A 24,311-nucleotide genomic window follows, 5' to 3' on the forward strand; every position below is an offset into this window, starting at 1 on the left:
TCCATCTACAATATCCATCAAGTTATATTAATTATTACCAGAAACTGTTTTTTTTAGTTCATGTTTTGATAGTTGCCTTTATCTTTTTTTTCAGAATGGTGTATTAAGAGCTACAATATGTTAAATAAATAACTAGATAAATATGCATTTATATATGCAATAATCTGTATATAACTTTAATTAATACATTAAACTGTAATTTCACAAATTTAGTTTGCTAAATTACATTTAACAGTGTAACTTCATGCATTTGTTTATTGTTTTAATTTAATTACCACAAACACATATATTTTAATTGCAACTTAGCAATGTATTGGATTCTGACACTTTGTTTGTAATTGGATAGGCAGAATGGAGGCTATATGCAAACGCTTCCACTGGGCAAGAAGATTACAAACATGACTGTGGGGGGTCTAGAAATGTTTGAGGCTGAATTTAAAGATATTTATATGCTGCAACGACATAATAATTACATTGCAAACGTAATTGCAATTATGTCTCTTCTTTTAAATGTTATGAGGTCTGCTTTAAGTAACAGCAAAAAAGACGGAATTGTCCCTTTAATCCATGAGCCAGGAGCTGACGTCACGCTAACCCCAAACCACCGGCGCTGATTGGCTGGAGGTGACGTCAACTAATGCTTTTTCTGTTTTTTCCACTCCTCTCCCTCATGAACCATGACCTCATCGCTTTAGTTCATGAAAGTGCTAAAGTGCACCTCCTGTACCTGAACCCCTTCCTCCTCCTTAACGTACACATACACATTAACCGCGTTAGCCTGTAGCTGGCTCGGCGGAGCGTCTTTAACCTGCCACCATTCGCACTCTGCTCCTACTCTGAAGGAGACGTCTGATGCTCCGTCAGCCCGGGTTTTAGTTCCTGGCGCTGTCACCCTCCTCTGCCTGTCAGCTGTGTGGGGCTACTGTAACTCCCACGACAACACCGCCAGGTAAACACCCATGAAGACGCCGCGGTTGACCCCTCACCCATGGGAGCCAGCTCAATAACACAAGAGAGAACGCGTGGAGGTCGAGGTGAGTGTTCGTGTGTGTGTGTTTTAAGATTAGTGGGTTGCTTTTATGACATTAGCAGCGGCTGCTTTGGCTCGCCACTGCTGCTGCTGCTGCAGTGAGTCCATGAAGCGCGCACCCCAACCCCCCTCCGCAGTCCCGACCCGTCATGTGCGCGCGCGTCTTATTATGGGAATTAAATCCGTCCAGGTTCAGGTTATCGATTCTTGAACACTCTGTAGTTTACCCTTTTGATCAACATAAGGTACGTACTTTTGTTTTGTTTTTTGTTTTTCGTTAATTTTGAATTATGCGAGCTGTTTCTCGTCATCAATGGAGCGGTGAATTGTCGCACGCGGACATTTCTCCGCGTCATAACAGAACAACGCAGGCTTCCCATTGACACACACCAACCTTTAAACCTATTGATGACCGCGCACCTTGCCTCTAATAATAATTTAATCTAGCTGTGTAAAGAAAATAGCCTTTCACGCATTATTTACTCGCTCTCTAATGTGGGTCGGTTTATTATAGAGCGCTATGACCGCACACCCTCCATCACTGTTATTAACGCTGTCACACAGACAGAGTCTTTGTGCGCCCCAACCCTCTATTGTTGACTCTATCTGGAGCAATCTGTTCCTTTAGAGCTCTTTCCCACATTTGTGTTCATCAGATTACATGGTGTGTAGACTTAGTGTCAAGTCTTAGCCGGGAATCGTTTGTATCAGTATTCATGTCGTAATAGTTGTCATGTTGAAGTCTGGGGGTTGTCCTGGTTTGTTATATGACCCTGCTATTTCCTGCTACCTCACTGGGAGAGTATTGATCAGAGGACACCAGAGGGCTTTATATCTGAATTTGTTGTTTACATCATCATGGCGATGATCTCCTGCAGCAGGACCAGCCAGGAATTGATTTTTCTAAATTACATGATCGCTGTGCAGCAGCAAGCATTCACCACTGGTATCTTATCAAAGCAGACTCCTCTTTTCTAAAGCCTTTTTCTAATATGTATTGTTTACATTTCCTGCACAATTGCAATACTCCAGAAGAAATATGTGTAGCATCAGGAATTCTGGATGTAAGACATTATCATTGTTGATATAATTATGTATTTTTTAAAATAAAATAACAAAAAATATTAGGAAGTTACTAGGTGTTTTTTTCTCTTTTTTGTCCCCCACTTTTTCAAACTATAATATTTATTTAAATGTAAATTGATTTCATCCGCAGAAAAGTAAGAAATGTTATGAAATTTTTAACAGTTTTGTTTTTATATATTTACACACTTCGATATTACTCGATTTCAAATTTGGGGTTTTAAAGTTTCTTCCACTCTCATGGCCAAGAAAACAGTTTAGAAGTTATTAATGAATTAAAGTTAAGACTGACCTATTGTCCTAAGTTATGTACAGAAGATTATAATGTGTTTCTATAACTTAAATGCATTAGTTTATTTATTTTTTTACTTGCTTACTTATATTAATTCTCTTGAGCTCTACATTTCCACTTGTGAAGTGTTATTATTAATTACCAGATTCATCTGAAGATAAAATGATATGCAAAATATCATGACTAATCATTATAATTTAGTAACACTTTATTTCTTTAATCATTTATTTATTAATTTGTGTTGCTTTCTGTTTTGGGTGTAAAGACAAAATTGCTTCATGTACAGAAAATGATGATACAGCCTTAATGTTTTTTTTATTAACTTAAATTTGCCTTTATGAAAGTTTTTCGCTTCCTTTCGCTCCCTATTTTTTCCTAACTCAAAACAGGCTTTGTGTTTCAAAGAGGGCTGCGCAGTGGTGCAGTTGGTAGCACTGTTGCCTAGCAGCAAGAAGGTCCTGGGTTCGATTCCCGGCCCGGGGTCTTTCTGCACGGAGTTTGCATGTTCTCCCTGTGCATGCGGATACTCCGGCTTCCTCCCACAGTCCAAAAACTCCCTAGGTGTGAGTGTGTGTGTCCATGGTTGTTTGTCCTGTCTGTCTCTGTGTTGCCCTGCGACAGACTGGCGTCCTGTCCAGGGTGTACCCTGCCTCTCGCCCGGAACGTTAGCTGGAGATGGGCACCACCACCCCTCCTGACTCCACTAGGGACAAGGGTGTAAGAAAATGGATGGATGGATGGAGTTTCAAAGAAATATTGTAGCCGATATTATTTTAGCACCTCCTGTGAGCTTTTAGCAGTCATTAATTCAATATTGCAAAAAAAAAACTCATACATGTTTTAATGAAACTCTAGATTAAATCGATCTTTCTTGCAAGCATGTCGTGTTATAATAAACTTACTGTCAAAAATGTGAAATTATTGCAAAAGTTGCAATAATTTAGCAATGCCTTTACTCTTATCGATGCATGCACAGCAGCAAGCAGGTCAGTGTTAGTGGGCTGAATAGGTGCACCGTGCATTGTTATAGTTACTCTTTTCAAAGTGTAAATGATAGGCCTGCATTCTTTCAAAAGAGAAACAGCTTGTTAACACAGATTTGACTCCATGACAGAGCCTGGAGGCCATGAAATGCTCTCATGATGTCATTGTTTGCAGTCTAAACAAACAAGTCAGGTCTGTCATTGTGCGACTCTACAAGTGTGGGCTTTTATCAGCAGAACCAAGGCTTTGGACACAGATGACGTATACTGGGAGTTAATGAATAACCTGGATAGTATTACATCACCTCTGGTTGGCCTCCAGTTGCTCCTTTTGTGTTTGGCTCACTTCATCATTTCTGATATGACTTTATTGAGCCAGTTCGACATGCTTGAGTCATGATTTTGTTTAACAATCCCCCCCTTGTAAGTTCCTACGTCAACTAGACAGATATCAGCTTACTTTCTCATCCAGGTTTCTATTCATGTGTTTCACACAGTGTATTTCTGTAATCAGTTTTTATTGCTGGTTATAAAGAGAGCCGCTGTAAAGTCATGTGGTGATTTTATTTGACCTTACAAGAAGAGAAACGTGGAGCAAGTTTTTCCATTTCCTTATTATTTTCTCTTCAGACAATTAAATGTCTTCAGTCATCCCTGAACCCACCACACTCTGCGACTATATATATTTCTATTGTTTCTATTGATTATGCATAGATATTGTGTTAAATAACTCTAATATGCTTTGGCAATGCACATTCAAGATGCCTAAAATATTCTCATCAAGGATTTTGGTTTAAAAACAACTTTTTTTTACAAAACCATCTCGAGTGACATAAGCCTTTGTTTCCACACTTTACAATGAATGAAGAACACGTAGAAAAAAACAGTAATAAATAATATATCACACAGAGAACAGCACTGTTGGTTGTGTGGGAGTATTTTGGCTACAGAGAGGATTATGTTAACCAAAAACAGGCACCTTGTTGGTCATGCCTTTCAACTGTTGCCATAACATGACAACATATGACAACATTTGTTTGAAAGTTTCAAACAAACCTAAAATTTCCTTCACAGTCTTGGGAAAGGCCTGGAAAACCATAAAATTTGCTTTTATGGTTTTCCAGGTTTGGTAGAAAAGGAAATTGTGTGTAAAAGGGGGGAAAAAAAGTTTCCACACTTTATCCTATGTCTGGAAGATTAAAAAAAATCTACATTCATAAAAATCACAATAACAAAGTGCTTTCTGATAAATATTTATAAGTTAAGTTATGAAGAACAGATTTGAGGTACCAAAGATCACAAAATGGTATTTAAAGAATCTTTAGCGTAAGATATTCCTGTCCAGATTTCACATCTAACTTTAACGAGTCATTCTGAGCTTTCACAGAAAGAAAAATTTTTAGAAAAACCTGTGAAATGACTGCTTTTCCTTCTACCCAATCAAAAGAAAACTTGAGCATCTAGGGAAATACTTACTTCTTAGATTTCCAGAATGTTATTAAAATGAGAAAGAATCAAAATATTCTGGATAAATATGGAAATGTGCAGGATTACTGCTCATAACAATATTAAAATGTCTTAAAAAAAGGATTTTCTATGGAGTCTACCTTAAGATAGAGTTTTGTATGAATAGTTTCTTGTTTATGTAGAAATGCCCTCAGATGATTTTTTGTGTATTACTAGACTGCAACTATAAGCAAATTTGGGTCAGGCTCATAAAAATATTGTTCAGGTCTGTTTTTTCTCACAAAAATCTTAACAAAATCTCAACCTCAAATCTGGAGGAAATAAAACCTCCAAATATCTCTAATAATAACTTTATCTAGCTGTAGAAAACGAGATTCCTATTTTATCACTGTCTGACAGAATATCAAGCAAGAATTTCCTAGAAACATAAAAATTTAAAATGTGACAAGAAAGCAAAGTTCTTTATATAGCACCTTATGTTTATGGTGTGGTTCTTTGCTCACTTTAATCATTTTGAGTAGATATTAGGTTTAATTATAATACATGCTATTCTTTCATTTATCTTTGTTTTACTTGAATTGTTGATCAATCTATGTGTTGATTTTTAGTAAATCTTTAATCCTTAAGCAGATGGAAGTCCCTCACTTTTCTTTTTCTGTGTGTGAAGGGATTGCTCTTTTGGGAAGGTGAAGAACTGACCTTCAGATTGATTTCAGTAGATACTGAGTGATTTTTCACATAGTTTAAGATTCATACACTACTGAGCTTGCTTGATGAGGTGTCACTGCAGTAGCTGACCACACCTCACACACATGACAGCGCCAAAGGGACTAAAGGTCGCAGATACTGCTGGAAGCAAAGCAGTGACGTTTAAGATAATGTGAATTTGACACAATTTCCACAGAGTTGTAATAATTTGATTTCCTAATTCGACGTGGAACTAAAATATAGCTCTAAAAATGTTGTTCATCTTCATCTTTTTTTTTTTTTTTACCATTTCTGTATTCTTACCCAACATCAGCAGCAGGATCATCTGATCAGCATCGCCTCTCCCAGTGCTTCCATCATCCCAGTTTGGCTGTTTCTATGTGAAAGGCAAAACCTTCAATGTCTGTCTAGCTGCTTTTCCTCCTCCCTTGTTTTCTCCTGTTCAGCCAGAGCCTCAGAGCAAACTCCGGGCTACAGTGTTGTGAGAATAATATTAATATTTCTTTATTTTAGAGCCCACAAACATAAAAGGGAGAAACACAATTGAGGGTTGTTAGGTTGAGTCAGCATGATGAGAATTGTGATCCCTCCCTTTTTGTCCCATTTCCCTCCCTGTCTGTGTTCTTTAAGCAATCTCTTCCTTTTGCTTCTGTTTGACTCTGCATGCGGGACAATTGTCTAGAAAGATGCAGTGCTTCGGTCTCTAACTATCACACATAAATAAAAAAAAATCCTGCACACTCCTCCACCTCCCTTCTGCCATCCACTGAACAAGAAGAAGAAGAAAGAGTGATAGAAAAGGAAGGAGGGATTCTGAGAGGAAAAAATGGACAAGAGTCTGGGTGGGAGGGAGAGCAGTCGCCATTAGACATATGCAGAGTCAGATGCTGTCCTCAGCAGCAGGGCGACTGAAAAACGGAAAAAAGATTCCCACCCTAGGGAGCTGTGCTGTTAGCTGCTCGGCTGAAGGTCTTCCTGCTACAGAAGGTATGAATATAACAGGTGATGGCTGTAAGGTGCAGGAGCTGTGTCTGATAGATGTTGGCTTTGCAGTAGGGCTTTCGAATGCACACTATTTGCTTTACATTAAAATTAAAACAAATTTGGTGCATTGCCTAATATTCATGTTGATTCATCAGTTGTTTTGAATTTTGTCCTTTTTCTACCTTCAGCTAATATAGACAGTCCTATTTCAGTGTATTATTATATATGTTAGTATCACGTACTGTTCTGCAGCTGATACACAAATAGTTTTGCTGTGTTTCCCATGCAGCGTAACTGTCTACATATCATCTTGTCGTGTCTATTTTCTCTAGAGTCAGGCATTTTGCCAGGCAGCTGCTACACGCACATATACGATCATCATTCGGTCCCAGACATAAACCTTGATGGCAGATAATTATTTTGTCATTAAGTACGGTGCTGTAACGTCCATTGTCAAATCAGATAGATGACTGTAACCACAATCATGACGTGTCACAGTTCCTTGGAAAAGCCTTCATATCTGAACTTTTTCCATATTTCTTCACCTTAAAATATTTTCTTGGGTTTTCATGGTCTAGACCAGCACAATGTTTAATGGTTATCACAGTTTTTTCCTTTAAATTAGAATCTGAACAGGATTGTGTGCGTTGGTATTGAGCTGTTTTTGTGGATGTAATTTTCACTGCAATTCTAACACATGAAGATGCTTTGATCCACATAATTACTTTGGAGCTCTGGATGGATGCATAGGGTGTTTCCTTCTGAAAACTGAACCTCAGCTGCAAGTCTTTTGCTTCTGAGATTCCCCCTGTGCATTGCCCTATCCTTCCCCCAATAAACCCAAGAAGAAAATCCCCAGCATGGTGCTGCCAAACAGTGTTTCACAATTTTTATGGTATGTTTTCAGTTTTCCACTACAAATTGTGTTTTTATCATTTTTGCCCTGCACTCCCCACCCCACCAGGAAATGGGCCACCAAAGGTAGATTTGATAGAAGTTCTAGTTGGCTCCTGGTGTAGCCCATATTTTTGAAGTCTTGTCTCCAGATGTTTCTTGGATCTCCTCTCTTTTACTTGCTGTGAGATTTCCACTGCCTGTGATATTTAATGGCTGTTTGTTTTGGGTGTGTCCTACCCAGCACCATCTTTTCTTCTTGATTTCTCCCTCTGCTATGAGGTGGCAGGTCCATCCACATACAGCTCTGGAAACGATTAAGAGACCACTGCACTGAACCCCACTGAAAACCTCATGGTTATTCCATTAAATTCTGATTTCTGAATTCCTCTGGAGTTAAAACATTATTATTGTTATTTCTAAATGTATATAAACTTGTTTTCTTTGCATTATTTGAGGTCTGAAAGCACTGCATCTTTTTTGTTATTTGTTATTTTGACCATTTCTCATTTTCTGCAAATAAATACTAAATATTTCCATTGAATTTTGGAGACACGTTATCAGTAGTTCAATAGAACAATGTTCATTTTACTCAAAATATACCTGTACAGAGTAAAATCAGAGATCTGGTCATTTTGCAGTGGTGTCCTAATTGTTTCCAGAATGCAGTTTGATATTGGTGGTGTTTGGCCAGCTCATGTGCAAAACCTTTTCAAGACAGATGTTGAGGAATGTCTTGGTTTTATGTGCAAAAAAATTTGGTCTAATGTTTGTAGTACGTATATTCTTCACATTATTCTGGCTTTGTTCTTCTTTATCAAATACCAGGCTGTTTTGCACAGCTAATCATTGTCCTTTAAGCACCTGAGATGTACAGTAGCTCTCATCAGCTCATCTAGAGCTACCAATGGCATCCTGGCTGCTTCTCTGATTAAGCCTCTCTTTGTCCAACTTGGCAGCTTGGGTGAACAGCAATGGGGTGGGTATGTATACAGTTGTTTGGATTGCAGCTTGAATAGTGCTCTGTGAAATATTTAAAGCTTTACATCTCGTTTTATAACGTTATAACCTATTTATAACCCTTCTTTACACACGACTTTACCGCTCTACTGGGTTCCATGTTAGGGGATTTCTGAGTGATTGGTTGCACAGAATTTTATTTTAGGATAAAGGATGAATGAAAATGTGAACAAACTTCACATTTGAATAAGGTTATGAATATTTTGCCAAGCATTGTATATGAAGGTAACAACATGTGGGGTTTTGAATGATTTTATTTTCAGTATATTTTAACTCAGAGTTCTCTTTAACTAGTTTTTCACTTTTTTCACACATGCTGAGGTTGTTAGAGATCTTTCTCAGTGAATAGCATTTTTTTCCTTTCTCTTTTCTCCTGAATAGATGTTAAAGGTTGCAGAGCAGGTTTGTCTGAATGTCTTCATATGTTGTAGCCAATTAGAAGGCATAACCATTGCTTTGTTTTTTTTCCCTTCCTCACTTCCCATTTGTGTCTCCTTTTATCACTAAATTCATGACATAAAGTTGTTTTTTCTAAAGACCTCAGTTAAATAATGAGGAGCTTGTGTTTATCTTCTTACCATTCCTTTTCTGTTTCTACAACTTTCTCTCCTCCACTCTCGCTTTTAAAGCCCCATTTAGGCTGTGGGGTAAATGAAACTGAGCTCATCAATTTTTCATCACACCATGTGCGTGTAGATAAATAAAACAACGCAGCACCATTCACATTCTGACGCTCTTGCTTGTCGCACCACCATTGGTTGACTGGAGACGTCATCCTAAGCGTGAGGTGTTTTTCTCATCCCAATATCGACCTAAGCAAATCACACTTTGGTTTCCTTATGACCCTAACGCATAGACTAGTTTCCACGCTGTTAATCACACAAATGTAAACATGATCAATGATTGCATGTCTCATGTTAAATTTGTGAGTGTGATGGTGGAAGTGAGCTGAGAGGAGTTTGGAGTGATTGGACGTGATGGATAAGAGGAGGCAGTTCATCAAGTTTATGGATGTTTGTCTGACACACACAAACACACCCCCCGCATACACGCACACACACACACACACACACACACACACACTATCAGAGGATGTCACACAGGTCATTTGCCTGTGTCCAGACCTGCTCTCTGAATTTCCCCGGCTTTATTTAACTCACACTCTCAGTTTCCTGTTTCATGAGCTGCTGCTGCTGAAGAGATCTGGGATCAACAGCCACCAAACTCTCTCACACACATAAACACCCACCTGTGTTTCATTGTTGTGAAAGTCTAAATTAAGGTTGTGGCTTCTTTCTTTCATTATTTTGAAGCATGATGTTCCTTCATATCCCGGCACTGAAAAGTGATCCTGTTGGCTTTTAAGTCTTTAAATAACTTGTGTTCATGTTTAGCATTGTGGTTATTTTTATAAGTGAGAGGCTCAAAGTGTGCTAATAAAAGATGATACAAAGTCGATAAAAATAGTTCATAATTTTCCCATGGGCATTGAGATGTATGCATAAAAGAGACATCATTGTCACTTTGGAGCTGTTTGCTCCTGTTTGTTTAATGTTGGCTCGACAGAAGTTCAAAACGAGGACTGACCTGCAATTTTTATGATTCTCAGGTGATTAGCTTCTTTTAACTGTGACTGTTCATCAGTAATTCCTCCAGAATAAACATTTATTACTGATGTTTATTACATTTTATCTTTATCTTCTCTTTCGTAGGCACCATGGATCTCTTGAGGCTCGCTCCAGTGGTAGCCCCACTCCACTGATCTCTCCCTTTTCCCATCTTTTCCTCCATCTTCCCCCTTCAGCCTCCCCTCTTCCTTTTATTCTTTCTTTCTTGCCCCTCACAACCACTCAGTCCTTACTTACATCATGGCAGGGGAGAAAGGTCCCAACAAGCGGAGCGCCATGGACATCAAGCGCCTGGCGAGCCTCATTCAGAGAGGAACGGGCCGCCTGCTGGTGATCGACAGCAGGACCTTTTCTGAGTACAATGCGTCACACGTGCAAGGTTCGGTCAATGTCTGCTACTCCAAGCTGGTGAAGAGGCGACTGCAGCAGGACAAGGTCTCTGTCACCGAGCTGCTGCAGCCCAATGGCAAAGTGAAGGTGAGTTAAAGCTGCACAGCAGCTGATGCCACAGATTAGGAACCTTCTTGGCAAATGAGTTGACAATATTCATGGCAAGTTCAAGCTTGTAGATGAGGGTGAGGCGGCTGAGATTTAAAGATGCTGGTGGATGGATCCAGAAATGTGGTTTCCCTCTGCGTCCTGCTGGTAGCAATTTAGAGAAGCTACATAATAGTGCTGATATCTTTGTGTTGTTTGTTGCTAAAAGGGGATATGTTCTCATTTTTACTTCCTTTAAAGCTATTAATAACTGAGAACAAAGTAAAACAAAATGTCAAATTCCAACACAGTAATATGTGAGTCTAATATGTTTGTCTCATTTAAGCCACTAAGTCAATTTTAGAGATGTACCAATCAACCTTTTCCAGGCAGATACCAAATTTCTGGGGTTTTTTTCTTTCTTATATTTTTGATTGATGTAAATTTTTCTTCAAAGGACTATAACACATGAAAACAAAGAAATTTGCAGCACATTCTTTTTCTGTGAAAAAAATTAAGAAATTACAATCCCCACTTATGCATTAAAACATCTATTTTGTGGAATCACTATGCAAAAGCTAACTTTTTTTTAACAGTTTATTGACCTGGAGAATTGGATTTCAACGGGATTTTTTCTGTTTTCTTGTTGTAGCAACCAGTTTTAGTACATAAACAATGGTGAAAACAGTGTAGTTCAAATAAACAGAAGCAGAGAGGGTGCAAGGGGAATGTGCTGTTTGTAGCTCAAGATGTGCTTGTCGTCAAATAAATGCATCTGCACTAACTGTCATCTTAAATTAGAGGTTCTTGAAATGTCGCTAAACTAGACTTACTGAAAAGCAGCTCTGCCATTTTTTGAATCAAAGTAGGGTTTGGGATCTGAGTCCTCTCTGCAAGCCTGCATCACATCCTTAGGTTGGGGGTTGGTGGGAACGCCATGTTTGGCAGATGGGCTTATTATATGTTTATTGCTTATTGGTGTCCCTGAAATCAAATCCTCTTGTCTTCCATGACATCTTCCTCTGAATATGAAAGGTCTTTTCTCCATGGCTTGTCCACCGGTGGTGTGCCTACTCTTGTATTTTAGTCTCTGTGTGAAACCGAAGGATGCTTGAGAGGGGAAGTCTTGGTGGGGAGGGTTGGGAAACTTGTTTGGTCTCTTCGTATCGTTTGTGTTTGCAGGGATCTCACTACAGCTTTACATGACTCAGTGAACATGACGACAAGTACCTGAAGGCAAATTGAGAATGTGTTCTTCCTGGTTCCTCGTGTTGTTTTTAGCTATTTAAGCTTGTTACACCCAATAGTTTAAACAGGTGATGTAAACTGGGCTAGTAGGTGTGGCACAGAATGACTTAAAGTCCAGTTGTTGTTTGTGTTGTGTTACACTGGTGTTGCCAGGAGCAGGTCAGAAAGATTTGTCTTTGGTTGTGTAAAACATAATCATGACATGGTCCATAGATTGTGTCTTTGTGTCATAGATTTGTGGCTGGTAGACAGACTTGTGTCTGAGTCACAGCTTGAATACTCGACTATCTAAATGAGTAAAGGTCAAATAGTCAGACAGTATTAGTGGAAATGTTAATTGTTTTAACCTTCCCTCTCATTCCCAATCAGCCTGGTCTTGCTGATGGTATTAAAGATGTGGGTTATTCTGCATCTTCTTAAGAAATATTTATCCAAACATTAGCAAGATGTGTTCAAGGTTGTGTGTACAGTTTTGGCAGAAAAAATATCCACCATGAATTTAAACTTTTGTCTTCAATTTTATTTTTTCTAAAGTAATTGAAGTTGTTTATTTGTATGTTATCTTATATCTTTTAAGTTATTTCACCCAGAATGGTTTGAATTTCTGCAGCTGCTTGTGTTCTGCTTCTGCCTCAGTTAGGGTTTGTCTTTGCCCTGAAGGGCAGACGGAAAATCCTGCAGCTCAGAGGGTTTGACTCATCTCCGCCAACAGATTCTTCTCTGATAATTTTGCTATTTTGGCTCGCGACCATGTATGTCTAGATGCAGTATGCATGGGAAAGCAACAACAAAGAGCCAGCTCCGAAGGAGTTAAACTGTCTGCAGCTGCAGAGGTGTGACGACGGATATGTTTTGAATTCAGTCAGTTTAAGTTTCATTTCTCTGTTGCCAGATCGAGTCTGCAGGGTTCATCTCTGTGTGAGGCCGTGTGTTCGGCAGATGTCACACTGTGGTGCCCCACGGAGCCATGCTTCCTCCTTTCTCTCACTTTCAGTCGCATGACAGCTCCGCCTGTCTCTTTCAGCTATAGCCTACAGCCTCTCAACACTGACCCATTCCTTTACAGCTTAATTCCTCTCCCTGTCTACAGTTGCCCCATGTCTGGTTTGTTATTACCCATTCCCCACCACCCCACCCCCAGTAAAGAGGATAAGGCTTGTGATTAATGCTAAATCTGGATAAGGCTGGAACCAGCCGGGTGAGAAGGGCGGGACTGACAGATCCACACTCTTTTGTTATTGGCTGAGCATGACATCATCTCTTTGTTTGTCCAGTGGCAGGCCACAGGTTGGGCACGTGCAGGCTAGCTGTGTGGCGTTGGAGCCAGCTAACTCCTCGTACACAAACACACTGACACACACACACACACGATCCTCGCTTACCCTCCGAACATCGCCAGGAGCGGCCTCAGCCAACCAAGACAGCAAAGGACACCATTGTGTCTCTTTGTTCAGGAAGTGAATGCAGGAAGCAGGAGACCTGCATTGAGTGTATTCAAGGATGGGCAGCAGCCTCCGCCTCCTGCCTGGCTGCCTCTCGCCTCACATCCCATTGAGAACTAATAGCCTGCTTCCCCTAAGGCGCTGCGCTCACCCTTTTTCATAGATGCTCTTGATTCTTAAGTTAACTGAACTGAATGAATATGTTTGACCAACGCAGCTATTCATATTTTGCCCTATTTTTCTTCTACCTGTCACATCATATTTCTACATGCCCTCTCAAGTAAATCCCTTGATTAATTTAGGACAGAGATAGCTGGAGACTATAGGTAACGTTGTTGAGGACCTCTGCAGGTAGAGCGGGACGCCACAGGGTGTAGGTTGGGGCTTCCTCTGGTTTGCTCCAGCAGGCTGGAGACCAGGCGACTGGTTCCTTGCCTTAAGCCTAGATAATCTCTACTGCTGTGATGGGGCAGCCAGCCAGCCAGCCAGTCTGACAGATGGACCAGAGGTTTTCTCTTCCCCTGCAGTTCTGATGTATTGAAGTGGGAGAGTGAATCCAGTGGACCTACCTGTAGTGACAAATTGGTCCATTTTTAGTGTTGAACAATAAAATATTCCCACTTTGGTTTAGGGATTTCTTATTATTCAGCTTTTTTGTTGTTGATGCAAATTATGTGATGGTTTACCCTACAAACCATCAGTAGGCTAAAACTATCCCAAAGAAATTAATGATACTTTATCAATCCCAAAATAATTAATTCAATGCAAAATTCAAATTCAAGATTTGTATTGAATCGTTTCAGTTATTTTTTTCATAGATAAACAAAAATAGTAGTACTTATTCATTTATGATAAATACACCAAAAGATTCTTGAATGAGAGCTGGAATAAAGCTTTAGTTCAATTAGAGGAAAGAAATATAAAGATTCACCCAGGTTGACTGATAATGAAACTGTTTCTGATCTTTGACGCAGCGTTTCTGATGAGTTCACTCACAGGTCACTCAGTAGAGGCTGTGCTCCTCTGCAAGGTGTTTCCTGATCAGAAGTTCTGGAGAAATATATATATTTGTGGCCGGGGAACACCTCCAGATACCACAGAAGGAGCTACAGTACATCTTGTAGGTAGAGGGATGTCTGAGTCTTCCTGGAAGTCAGTAACCCACTTTATCTTGGATAAATGGAAAACAATGGCAAAATAAGGCCTTCTTCTTTAACAGTTGTTCTCAGAGAGGTAATGCTGTATGTAGTGGATTACTTTAACTTTGACTTGAGGTTAAAGTTTTCAGAGGGAGGAGAGATTTCCTGCTTTATGTTTCAAGTTGTTTTCAGTTTTCTTTTGAACTTCAGCACACTGAGTCCATTTCTATGTATGTTTGCCGTTAAAATGCTGAGGTTTGTTATGACAACAAACTCATATTCAGATAGTAAGTCTTGTTATTACCCTGAAATATGTCTGCAGGAGGTTTTGATACCATCAGGATCTTGTCTGGGTTTCTAGTTGCTCGATTGACTAAGTGCTCTGCTAAACATTTAGAAATACCATGCGACCAGGTGATGCATTTATACAAAGAGGAAGATTACCATTGTTTCCACTGATGACACACACCATATGTTGTGTTTATCCTCCCCCCAAATGGGAAGGGAGGCAACTGTGACACATAGTGGGAAGTCCAAGGGTAATTTTAGAATTGAGAATTATCAAAAGGAAAACTAAAGTGTGACTTTCTTTTTACTATTAACTACTATTTAAACAGAACAAGGCACTAATAAATGGAAAGCACCAAACATTTGCCATAATCACATTGTTCTGCACACAAACCCTTTCTGTAACCACAATACTGAGTTTCAAAATGAAGGACAACACATGAGTCTTTTGTGTGTCATTCAGCAGAACTGAAAACTTTTTGTCTTTGACTCATATTGTGGATTTTTCCCCCCCTCGGATCACCCACAGGGCAAGCACTGGGAAATTTTCTGAAAGTTTCATTCACATTTCCTCTGGCCTTATTAAAGACTCTATATCTGACAATATTTTTATGTTTTTTTTTACTGCAGAACCAGATATGATGCATGTTTGCTTTGATGAGGGTATATGCTGGGTTGTTTGATTTAGCAACTCCTCTGTTTAACATTAACACAAACATCACAAGATGTCCTAAAGCAAGACTAATATTTTATTTTTTGCATATCAGCACACAAAATAAATTTATTTCAGAATGCCATGATTTTATTTTCTCCATGATTTTATTTTCACCATGTAAGAGGCGTCACTAAGCACGTCTGCAGCTGCCTTTTGTTTTTAGGTGGAGCTGCTCTTTGCAGTATAAGCTCAGTAGAGCATGACACATCTTGACATTCTTTTCAGGAACAAGCACATACATCTAATGTGTACACAATGTAATGTTGTGCTTTTAATGGCTTTCAATCGAGGACTGTCATTCCCCATTCCTTAAAGTAAATCTAATTAATTGACTTATTCCAGTTTCTTGGCTCTGTTGTATGTCTTTAGATATCTATTTCAGTCCTTCTTTGCACAGTTAGTCCTGGTTATTTTAGAAGTACATTGGTTTTATCACTCCAAATGAAATATGAAGGTGCCAGCTGTCAGTGCCAGTTACGGGCTTGAGGTGTACATAGCGGGATGTGTGGCAGGGTTGTAAACCTGTAGGTGCAATGCAAGGAGGAATCGCATCCTGCTGATTAACTGGGCTGTTTATATGAGCTGTAGTGTCAGAATGAGATATACTTGTGTTTGGATCAGATCAGATTGCAATTTATGAACCCAAATGTTGGTTGGTACTGATATTTTCCAGTGAAGACATATTTTACATAAACAACGGTGCTGATTTAGGTGATTTGGGGTTGGGGCAAGACAATTGCTAAGCAATCTGTAAAGTCTGTAATTTTGGTTACAGCATATTCTTCTATTTATCCATCCAATATTTCTAATAAGGTAAAAGGTACAGAAGGGAATCCTTGTAATTCTTCTGCTCTGCAATGTTATACAGCTCATTCTGATTCATCTCCCGATGTCTTCATGAGTAAAGAGATCTTCTGAGATCTCCTTATTTCATACACACTTCTATTGGCCTGAAGTTGCAAATATGACCATAAGACCTTCAAAAATAATACTCTGAGATCTCAAACTACTCCTTACAACTTTGCCTTGACCATCTCATCCTGAGGCGAGGAGGTGCAGCCCTGGAGGAGTTCAGTCCTCCCTGGGAATCAGCTTGACCTTACGCTGAGAAAACAGATACAGTTCTTGCTTGTTATTCAAGGACTGGACAGCCAGTAAAGCATTATCTGGCATCTTTCATGCCAAACGAGGTGTCAGAGGGATATGTGTCCCCACTCTGGAGAACACAGTCACATGCCTTCGTAAGCTCTACAAGCACATCCCGTGACCCCCTCAACAAGCATAAGGATTAGGTTCAGATTATATTTCCCAGCCCAACTTTGTAACTACTTTTTGCAGTAAGCTTCCACTTGCGTTGTAAAGTCAATTTGCAGAAACATGGAAGTGTGAAGTCTGGATAAATGGATTTATCAAAGGCTTTGTCTTGATATTTGACCCAATCGGCGGCATATGAAATGAAGAGCGATCATGCTGCAGACATCTTATTTTCCAGTGCATCAGGAATGTTGGGCCATTTTTAGACTGTTTGTGCTGATATTGTGTCCCACACCAGCTCCTTCTCTTCCCTCCCTCTCATTCTCTCTCTTTCTCTCTCTCCTACTCTCACACACACACATGCACACACCCACACATGTGCACACCTAAACACACACACACACACGCCCCAGCACACTCACACATCCTCCTGCTCTGACCTTGTCTCTGGTCAGTAGCACTGCTGAAGTCAGGGGGGGAAATCATGTTTCCCTTTCTTGTGCAATCTCTTACTCTGACGCTACATTTCTTCCACTCTGGATTTTTTTTTTTTGTTTCCTGTCATCCATGTTTTATGTTGTTTGCGTGTACAGACTGTCCCTACTGAGGAGCTTTGACAGTAGGGCCAAACCTTGACTTTAGTCTTGCCTCAAACCGTTTTTTTCCCCTCATGCTCATTCATAAAGCAGAGTCAGTTCCCACTTCTTTAATTTGCCTTCATTTTTTTTACCCTCTTCCTCTGTAAAGAACAGATGAAAAACCTCTCCCCTGTGACCACTCCTTATTTATGCCTGCTGTGATCCCAGCCTCCATTTCCTTTTACATGAAGCCTGGATGCTGCAGGAACCTAGCATCCTGTGTGCTAACTCAACTTTTTGTCCTTTCTGCACTTCTTTCTCTACACATTCAGCATTCCTTCAGGTCCCCTTCCTGCCATTGCTTCCTTTTCTTTGTTGTTGTTTCCCCTGTCTTGCTTAGGCATTCCTTGTTTACAGTCTCTGCAGAGGGCATGCGTCAGTTCTGTGCAGGTTGGGCCAGTGTTGTGATTCGCATTGATGCTGTAGCACTGCAGAGGAACGAGGGATCTGTAACTTTGCTGCAGTCAACAGTCTACCCTTTTCTCAGGACGCTGGTCTCTTAACAATGCACCAAAATCCATTTCCATGCCACACTTAGCAGGATGTGTAGCATTTCAATGTCATTGTAGGAAGACTGACAGCATGCGTCACAGCTGGCCATCTGTACTGTCAGACGGACACTGATAAATAGGAGCTACATAGGATGCACCGACAGATATGTTGTCTATTTTTGGTGAAAACTCACATATATATGATGTATCTAAAAGAAGAGGATGGATTTCCTCTAATTCTGGTTTTATCTTCAAATTTTGGGGGGAAATATTTCATATACTGGATGCTTTACAATTTCCACAGTGAAATTCTAGGTTTTTATATTCTTTACTTATATCTTATAGCAAATCGCAATACTCGCTCTGTTTTTTTGTGTGTTTTTTTTATTTGCACTTAAAATGTTTACTTCCTCAAACTTAAGACAAGTCAAACTAATAAACAAGATCTCATAGCAAGAGAAGACGCATGTGTGTATACGTGTGTGTTTTCAGTTGCACTTCACATGTATGTACAGTTAAAGACCTCTAATCCTCAGGCATAGAGATCAGATGCCCAAAATAGATCTGATCGCATTAGGATTATTAGCCAAACTTACCTGAGCTTAGCAAAGTGAATGGAGAATAAAATAAAGAAAAACAGTCCTGCAAAGATGAACTTGTTAGTAGAAAAATGATTAAATGTGTGCACAAAGGTAGTTAAGGAATGAAGTAAGATAGTATAAGCACAGGTCATGATAAATGTGAAAGAATATATTTATTTCTCGGTCAATTTACTTGACTGTTGAAATATACAGTATATGCTCTCTGAATGGTATCACCGGTGGTGTGTTTTTTATTCCTGTGCATTTTGTGGTCAATTTTCAATCTCCAATCTAGTAAAGATCCACAGTGTCTTGTTTTGGAGAAATATAGTAAACAAAATTCAAACTTTTGTTCTACATTTTGTTTTAGTGCCAATTTAAGCAATTTTCAAATGAAATGTTTACTATGGCTGATAACTTTGCTTTTTGTAAAAGAGATTTCAGATCTCAGTTGAATTGCATATTGTCATGTCAGCATTAGTGTTTGTCTATTGGATTAGATTTTGGTTGAGGATGGAGAATATTTTCTTACTGAACTGTAAAGATCAGCATTATTTTGTATGAATCAGCTACCTGGCTGTCTTCCAAACGTCTCTGGTGTTACTGTCCATTATGTATTCATGCACACTGAGGAGCACATCACCAGAATGCCTTTTTGCACAAGCAAGCACATAACAGGTTGTAAAAATGTGCAGTTGTGCTTAAAAGATGATGGCCACGAATTACCGATGTTGTCCAAACTTTAGAAATTCTCCTTTTGTTTTCCTATCGCGCCTTCCCACTTTGTCATTCTTGTCTTACATGTGTCTCATCTCCATCACCTCTGCTCCTCCTGCATCCGTGCCCTCTCCATCCCATCCTCCGTTAAGCTTGCAGTGTTCCCTCCTCCTTCCTGTCCAGCGGTGGTTCGATGATGCAGTGATTCATAGCTGCAGTAGGCGCTGCCTCACAGTCATGTGACCAAAGCCTGCCTGACAACATGGGTAGGGGGAGCAACAACAGAGCTGGGCCTGGATTGTGTGCAGTCACGTGCACGTGCTCATCAGCATCCACCCTGCCATCTTTTCCTCACGAACACGGAGACGTTTCAGACCGCGCGCCTATCCTCTCATCCTTTTAAAATACGACATCAGCAGCGGATGCACTCCATTCCCAAACTCTCCATCACGCTGATTTGATCCAACATAACAAGAAATAATCTCAGCATTTTGGAGATGGGACTTTCTTAGATTGAATGCTTTACTTACAACCCTGCTTTTATCTTCATAGCTCCCTCAAGCCACTGTCTGTTATTATAACATCACCAAGTCATGCTTTATGAGGTTTTTTGTTCAGTTACACCAAAGACTCATTCACTCATTCACACCTTGCAAGACCTTATACCCCCTGAATATTGCATGTGCTTGGTCAGTGCAAAGAAGTATATGGATGTGGAAAAAGAAAAAGGATAAATGATGTTAAACATCCTTTGACAAATAAAATCTGAACAGTGTTTTCTTGCATCTTTGGTGCATCTGAATCAATATTTTGAAAAACCATATTTTCCTTCTGTCACAGCTGTAGATGGTCTTATTGTGTGTGCTCCTAGCAAAAAAGTTTAAATTTGGTCTGTTTTTTCCTGCCCAGTAACTTGGACTCATACAGATTGGATGAAGAGGATATATTAAAATCAATTCTATGTTGGGTTTATGTCTGGACTTTGACTTGGCCATTCTAAAACATGAATATACTTTAATCTAAGCCATTCTTTCAGTTCAGTTTTGGTCTCGTCTGACCAAGAACACATTTTTCACATGCTTGCTGTGTTGGTTGTGACCATTTACAAACAGGGCCTCTTATGGCTTTCTTTCTTCAATGACTTTCTTCTTGCCACTTGCCACTCCCAATATAAAGAAAAGTAAAAGTTTGTCCCACTACACACTTGGCTGATTTTTATTTTCAAAGCCATGTATCCTTCCATTTTGCAATCATTTGCTTTTTGATGTCAGTCTACCTCATGTATTTACAATAAAGTTCATTGAAATGTGTGGTTATACCATGACAAAACACGAGTAAAAGACAGTAAAAGATGATCATCTTTTAGCAGTTCAGGTCAGTGAATCTTCTTGTAAGTTCCTTGTTGCACTAAAAGAAAAAGTTTAGAATTGCCATCGTAGTTGCAGGCTCTGACTTCCTTGTTGGATCATTATCATATTTTCCATTGCAGCAATGAGTAATGAAGCTCTTGTGTGTTGTTTATTCTCCGTGCAGGTGGAGCTGGGCAGGAAGCAGGAAGTGGTGGTTTACGACCAAAGTTCCAAAGAGAGAGGGCACCTGTCCAAAGACGGCTTTGTGCACATCCTCATGGGAAAGTTGGAGGGTACCTTCCACAAAGTCTCCCTGCTCACCGGTAAACAAGACCATCTGCGCTATTGCTCTTTGTGAGTGTTGTATGTTGAATGAGTGGGATGATGGTGAGATGAGCGAAAGAAAGGTAGCTTTTATTGTCTAGAGAAATCTTCATGTTTGGGCACACGTCTCCTGCTGAACAGGTGTAGCATTGTCATTGCTCAGTTTAGCCAGCAGATGTCACATTATGCCAGTTGTTCCTCTTTTTTTTAATGCTGCCTCACTGGTGTAAAGTTTGCAGGTTTTTCTTGAAATACGAGAGAGAAGATGAAGTAAAGCAGCATAACCTTGTAACGCAAAGCCTGTCTGATGTGTTTTGATATTTAAGCTTCACTGGAGCTGTCTCCTCACCCAGCATCACTGCAGGAATCTGAAAGCTTATTTCAGTCCCCTGGTCTGACTAGAAGCAGTTAGTATGCTGTCATAGTAGCCACTAATCACAGAAGGCTCCTCATAATTAGCTTTAATAAGCTTTCTGACTTAATATCCCCCTAATTGTGTTGGCTGCCGCCTTTTAAGGGAGAACATCACACACACATTCACTACCCGAGGCTTATGAATTTGTCCCAAATGTGCCAATGCAGAAAGGAGAGTGTAATCTGCCTCTGTCAGGAGGATTTGAAATGAGATGGGCAGAAACATACTGCTTCGGTAAATCTCTGCTCTGGTTTCCTCATCCCTATTCTCTTCATCCTCTCAATTTGCTCCTTCTGCTGGGAGATTAGTGCTTTTTTCATGAGTCATTCATGATTGCTGAGGATTGCCTCAAAGAACCCCAGGCTCTCAAAGTATTCTCTGCTTTTTGTGAGGGTGGGGAGGAATGGTCCAACCCTATATATAAATATATATAAAGTTGTCCTGTCAGCAACTCACACATCCTCCTCATTATCTCCACTGCTTATCCTTGCTTTTTTTTTTCTTACTTCAGTAAGAAAAAAAAAAGAGAGTCGCACCTTTTTTATTTCTGCTGCCGCTTCTCTGCTGTTTCCTTGACAACAAAGGCAGAAAATAGTCCCTAAGAAAAAAAAAAAAAAAATCCCAGCCAATAGCGTTGGCTCTTGTTTGGGTGCTTGTATTATTGGGGTCAGTGGAGCTAGCAGCCAGTGTCTGTGCTTACAAAATGTGTAGGTTTGCATGCGAGTGCTTTGGAGGAGGAAAAAAAAAAGAGATTGTTACATACAAGGTTGCTTTGTAACGTCACGTGGAAAAAGTGCTGCAGTAATGTTTATGTGTCAGGATGCGGCAGGGTTGTGAACGCTAGGAATAGGTAATGGAATCATTTACAAAATGTTTTTGGAGACTTTATTGCTTGATGACTAAAAAAAGTGCATTTGGCTTTCTTTTAGTTCAAGAGCCTTAATGCCAAAATATCATACCAAGATTTTTTATTACAAAAAATCTCCAAATGTATGTTAATGTATAGACATTTAATCTTAATTTGTGTGTACTTTGCTAACTAGTTGTTGCTGCATGTAGTGATGACGTCTTCAAATGTCTTCCTGGTCCAGCTATATTGAACATTTGGTGACCTCTAGCTCTCTTTTACTTTTCCTGCATTTTTCTGCTTGCTGTGTCTGCAGAAAAGCATCGGAGAGGCAGCCAGAAAGCTAAAATGTGAATAAATAAAGACAATTTTAATAATAATTTTGACTAGTGACCACTAGTGATTAGTGTTCACTAGTCAGGCCCATGCAAGCTGAAATGGTGCAACTATGGTCATCAGCTGATGTTTTTGTGCATCTCTTATTAAAATCAAAACATTTAATTTAAAAAAATATGTCTGCACTAAACTATAGTCTGCACTAAACCCCGCCTTTAGTTCGCTAGATGATACACTAATACAACAAAGTACATGACAAAATGGCGAAAAAGTGTCGCTGCAGTTCTAGCTTACACTCTGTTCTTCCTGACCCCTTCTTTGTTTGTCCTCGCCGCTCAGCTTGTGATTTATGGCACTAATATTTCCTCTGAATGGTTCATAACTGATTGGTTTATCATTAACTTCACATGCACTCATTACACACTGACACACAGCTTATACAGTAGCATTCAGTTTAAAGGAAAATTAAAATGACAAATGGTTAAACGACATCATTAGAATAAATTTTATTAGACTTATAGCTTTGGGTGGTTAACCCTTTCTACCATAAGTTTTTCTTTATTTATATTTACTGCTTACAAACAGTAGATTAGTTCATCTTCCAACTAGGTTACGTTATTGTTTATCATGAATCTGTCTTTTTATTGATTTGAAGCTCACTATTTATAAGGAGGATACATTTCAGAAACCAAGAGATGGCAGATGAACCCATAAATACAACCCAAGCATGTGTGTTTGTTACAAATCCAACCCAGTGGAATCAGTGACATCTACTGAGTCTGTCTCCATTCATAAAATAACCATATAAATAATCATCATTACAACTGTTTAAAATGACATACCACTTCCCAAGTGAGGATGACGTTATGTGATCTTATCCCAGATTATCTCTTTGGGGGGTTTTTTTTGTTTTGGTTTGGTTTTTTGTTAAAGATAAATAATCCCGAGTCTGACTTGACTCTCGCTGTGTAATTAGTTTGAAATATGTATTTGCTCAGGATGTGGTCGTGGTGACAGTCGGAAAATGTTACAGTGTGCTTGTAAATCCAAGTGTGCTCAAGGGTTAAGCGTTTGTTTGAGCGCTTTATTGATTGTGTGAAAGTGTTGGTGAGAAACATGTCTCTCCCAGGACAGCTGTATTTTTACCACAGTGGTGATCTCACCCACAAGGACCTCTGGCTGATGAGTTTTGCGTTTTTTAGGGTTTTGTCTTTGCGTGTGTGTGTGTGTGTCTGAAGGGGGAGAGCTCCACTTTGTTTGGGCCAGCTGCCTCCCCAGTGGGTCTAAAGTTTGTATGTTTCCCACTGTACACTGCCGGACTGCGCAGAGCTTGGTGGTACGTTAAAGAACACCAACTGTGTAGCCTCGACATGCCTCTGGCCAATGTGAAGCATTTTGATGTCGGCATTCGGATCTCATGTTCTAGTTTCAGCGGATGAAATAAATAAAGAGTCCTAAAACAAGGAGAAGTGATGATAAAAATAACAATACATTTAAAGCACTGCTCATACTTTTTTTTAGCAATTCACCGAAACCTTGACAGGTACAGACTATGAAACATAAAAAAACCCAAAAACAAATGCAGAGTGATGTAAAGATTCAGATCTGTCATTTAGCAAGAAATTAAGGTGTAAGAGTTTGTGGGTGGCGGTGCAGATGTGCAAGATTGTTCTAATCTTTCCCATCACCATCTGTCAGGGCTTTTTTGATGTGATTACCACAGCGTCACATCACGGGGTCAAAAATCCAAAGAGCTAAAACGCGTTGTGAATCCACATCCGTATGGAGAACTGTTTGTGTTGTCAGTGAAGAACACAACCAGTTTTGCAGAGTAATAAAAGTATCAGTGGTCTACATAGAGGAAAACATAACCGCTGTTATCTGAAATGTAAGTGTGTTCCTATTTTTACTGGATTATTAGCAAATGCTAACAACAACTTGAAAGTGCAGCAAGCCCGACC

At 39.6% G+C, this 24,311-nt stretch overlaps 1 protein-coding gene across 3 annotated transcripts in view; it reads left to right on the plus strand.

The window, feature by feature from the left end:
* Positions 1–705: 705 nt before the first annotated feature.
* The window catches only part of dusp8a (dual specificity phosphatase 8a), a 47,491-nt gene continuing 23,885 nt past the window's right edge, over positions 706–24,311 (plus strand). The window contains exons 1-3 of one of the 3 annotated variants that reach the window (XM_028035865.1): positions 706–1,034; positions 10,174–10,566; positions 20,613–20,751. In XM_028035865.1, coding sequence (XP_027891666.1) covers positions 10,330–10,566; positions 20,613–20,751 — 376 coding nt within the window. In that variant the 5' untranslated portion in view covers positions 706–1,034; positions 10,174–10,329. Of the gene's footprint in view, positions 1,035–1,166; positions 1,276–6,437; positions 6,551–10,173; positions 10,567–20,612; positions 20,752–24,311 lie in introns of those variants that run through there. The other 2 variants (XM_028035874.1, XM_028035883.1) reach the window with 2 other exon arrangements.

This window comes from Xiphophorus couchianus, chromosome 2 (genome assembly GCF_001444195.1).
Source record: "Xiphophorus couchianus chromosome 2, X_couchianus-1.0, whole genome shotgun sequence".
NCBI classification, from domain to species: domain Eukaryota; kingdom Metazoa; phylum Chordata; class Actinopteri; order Cyprinodontiformes; family Poeciliidae; genus Xiphophorus; species Xiphophorus couchianus.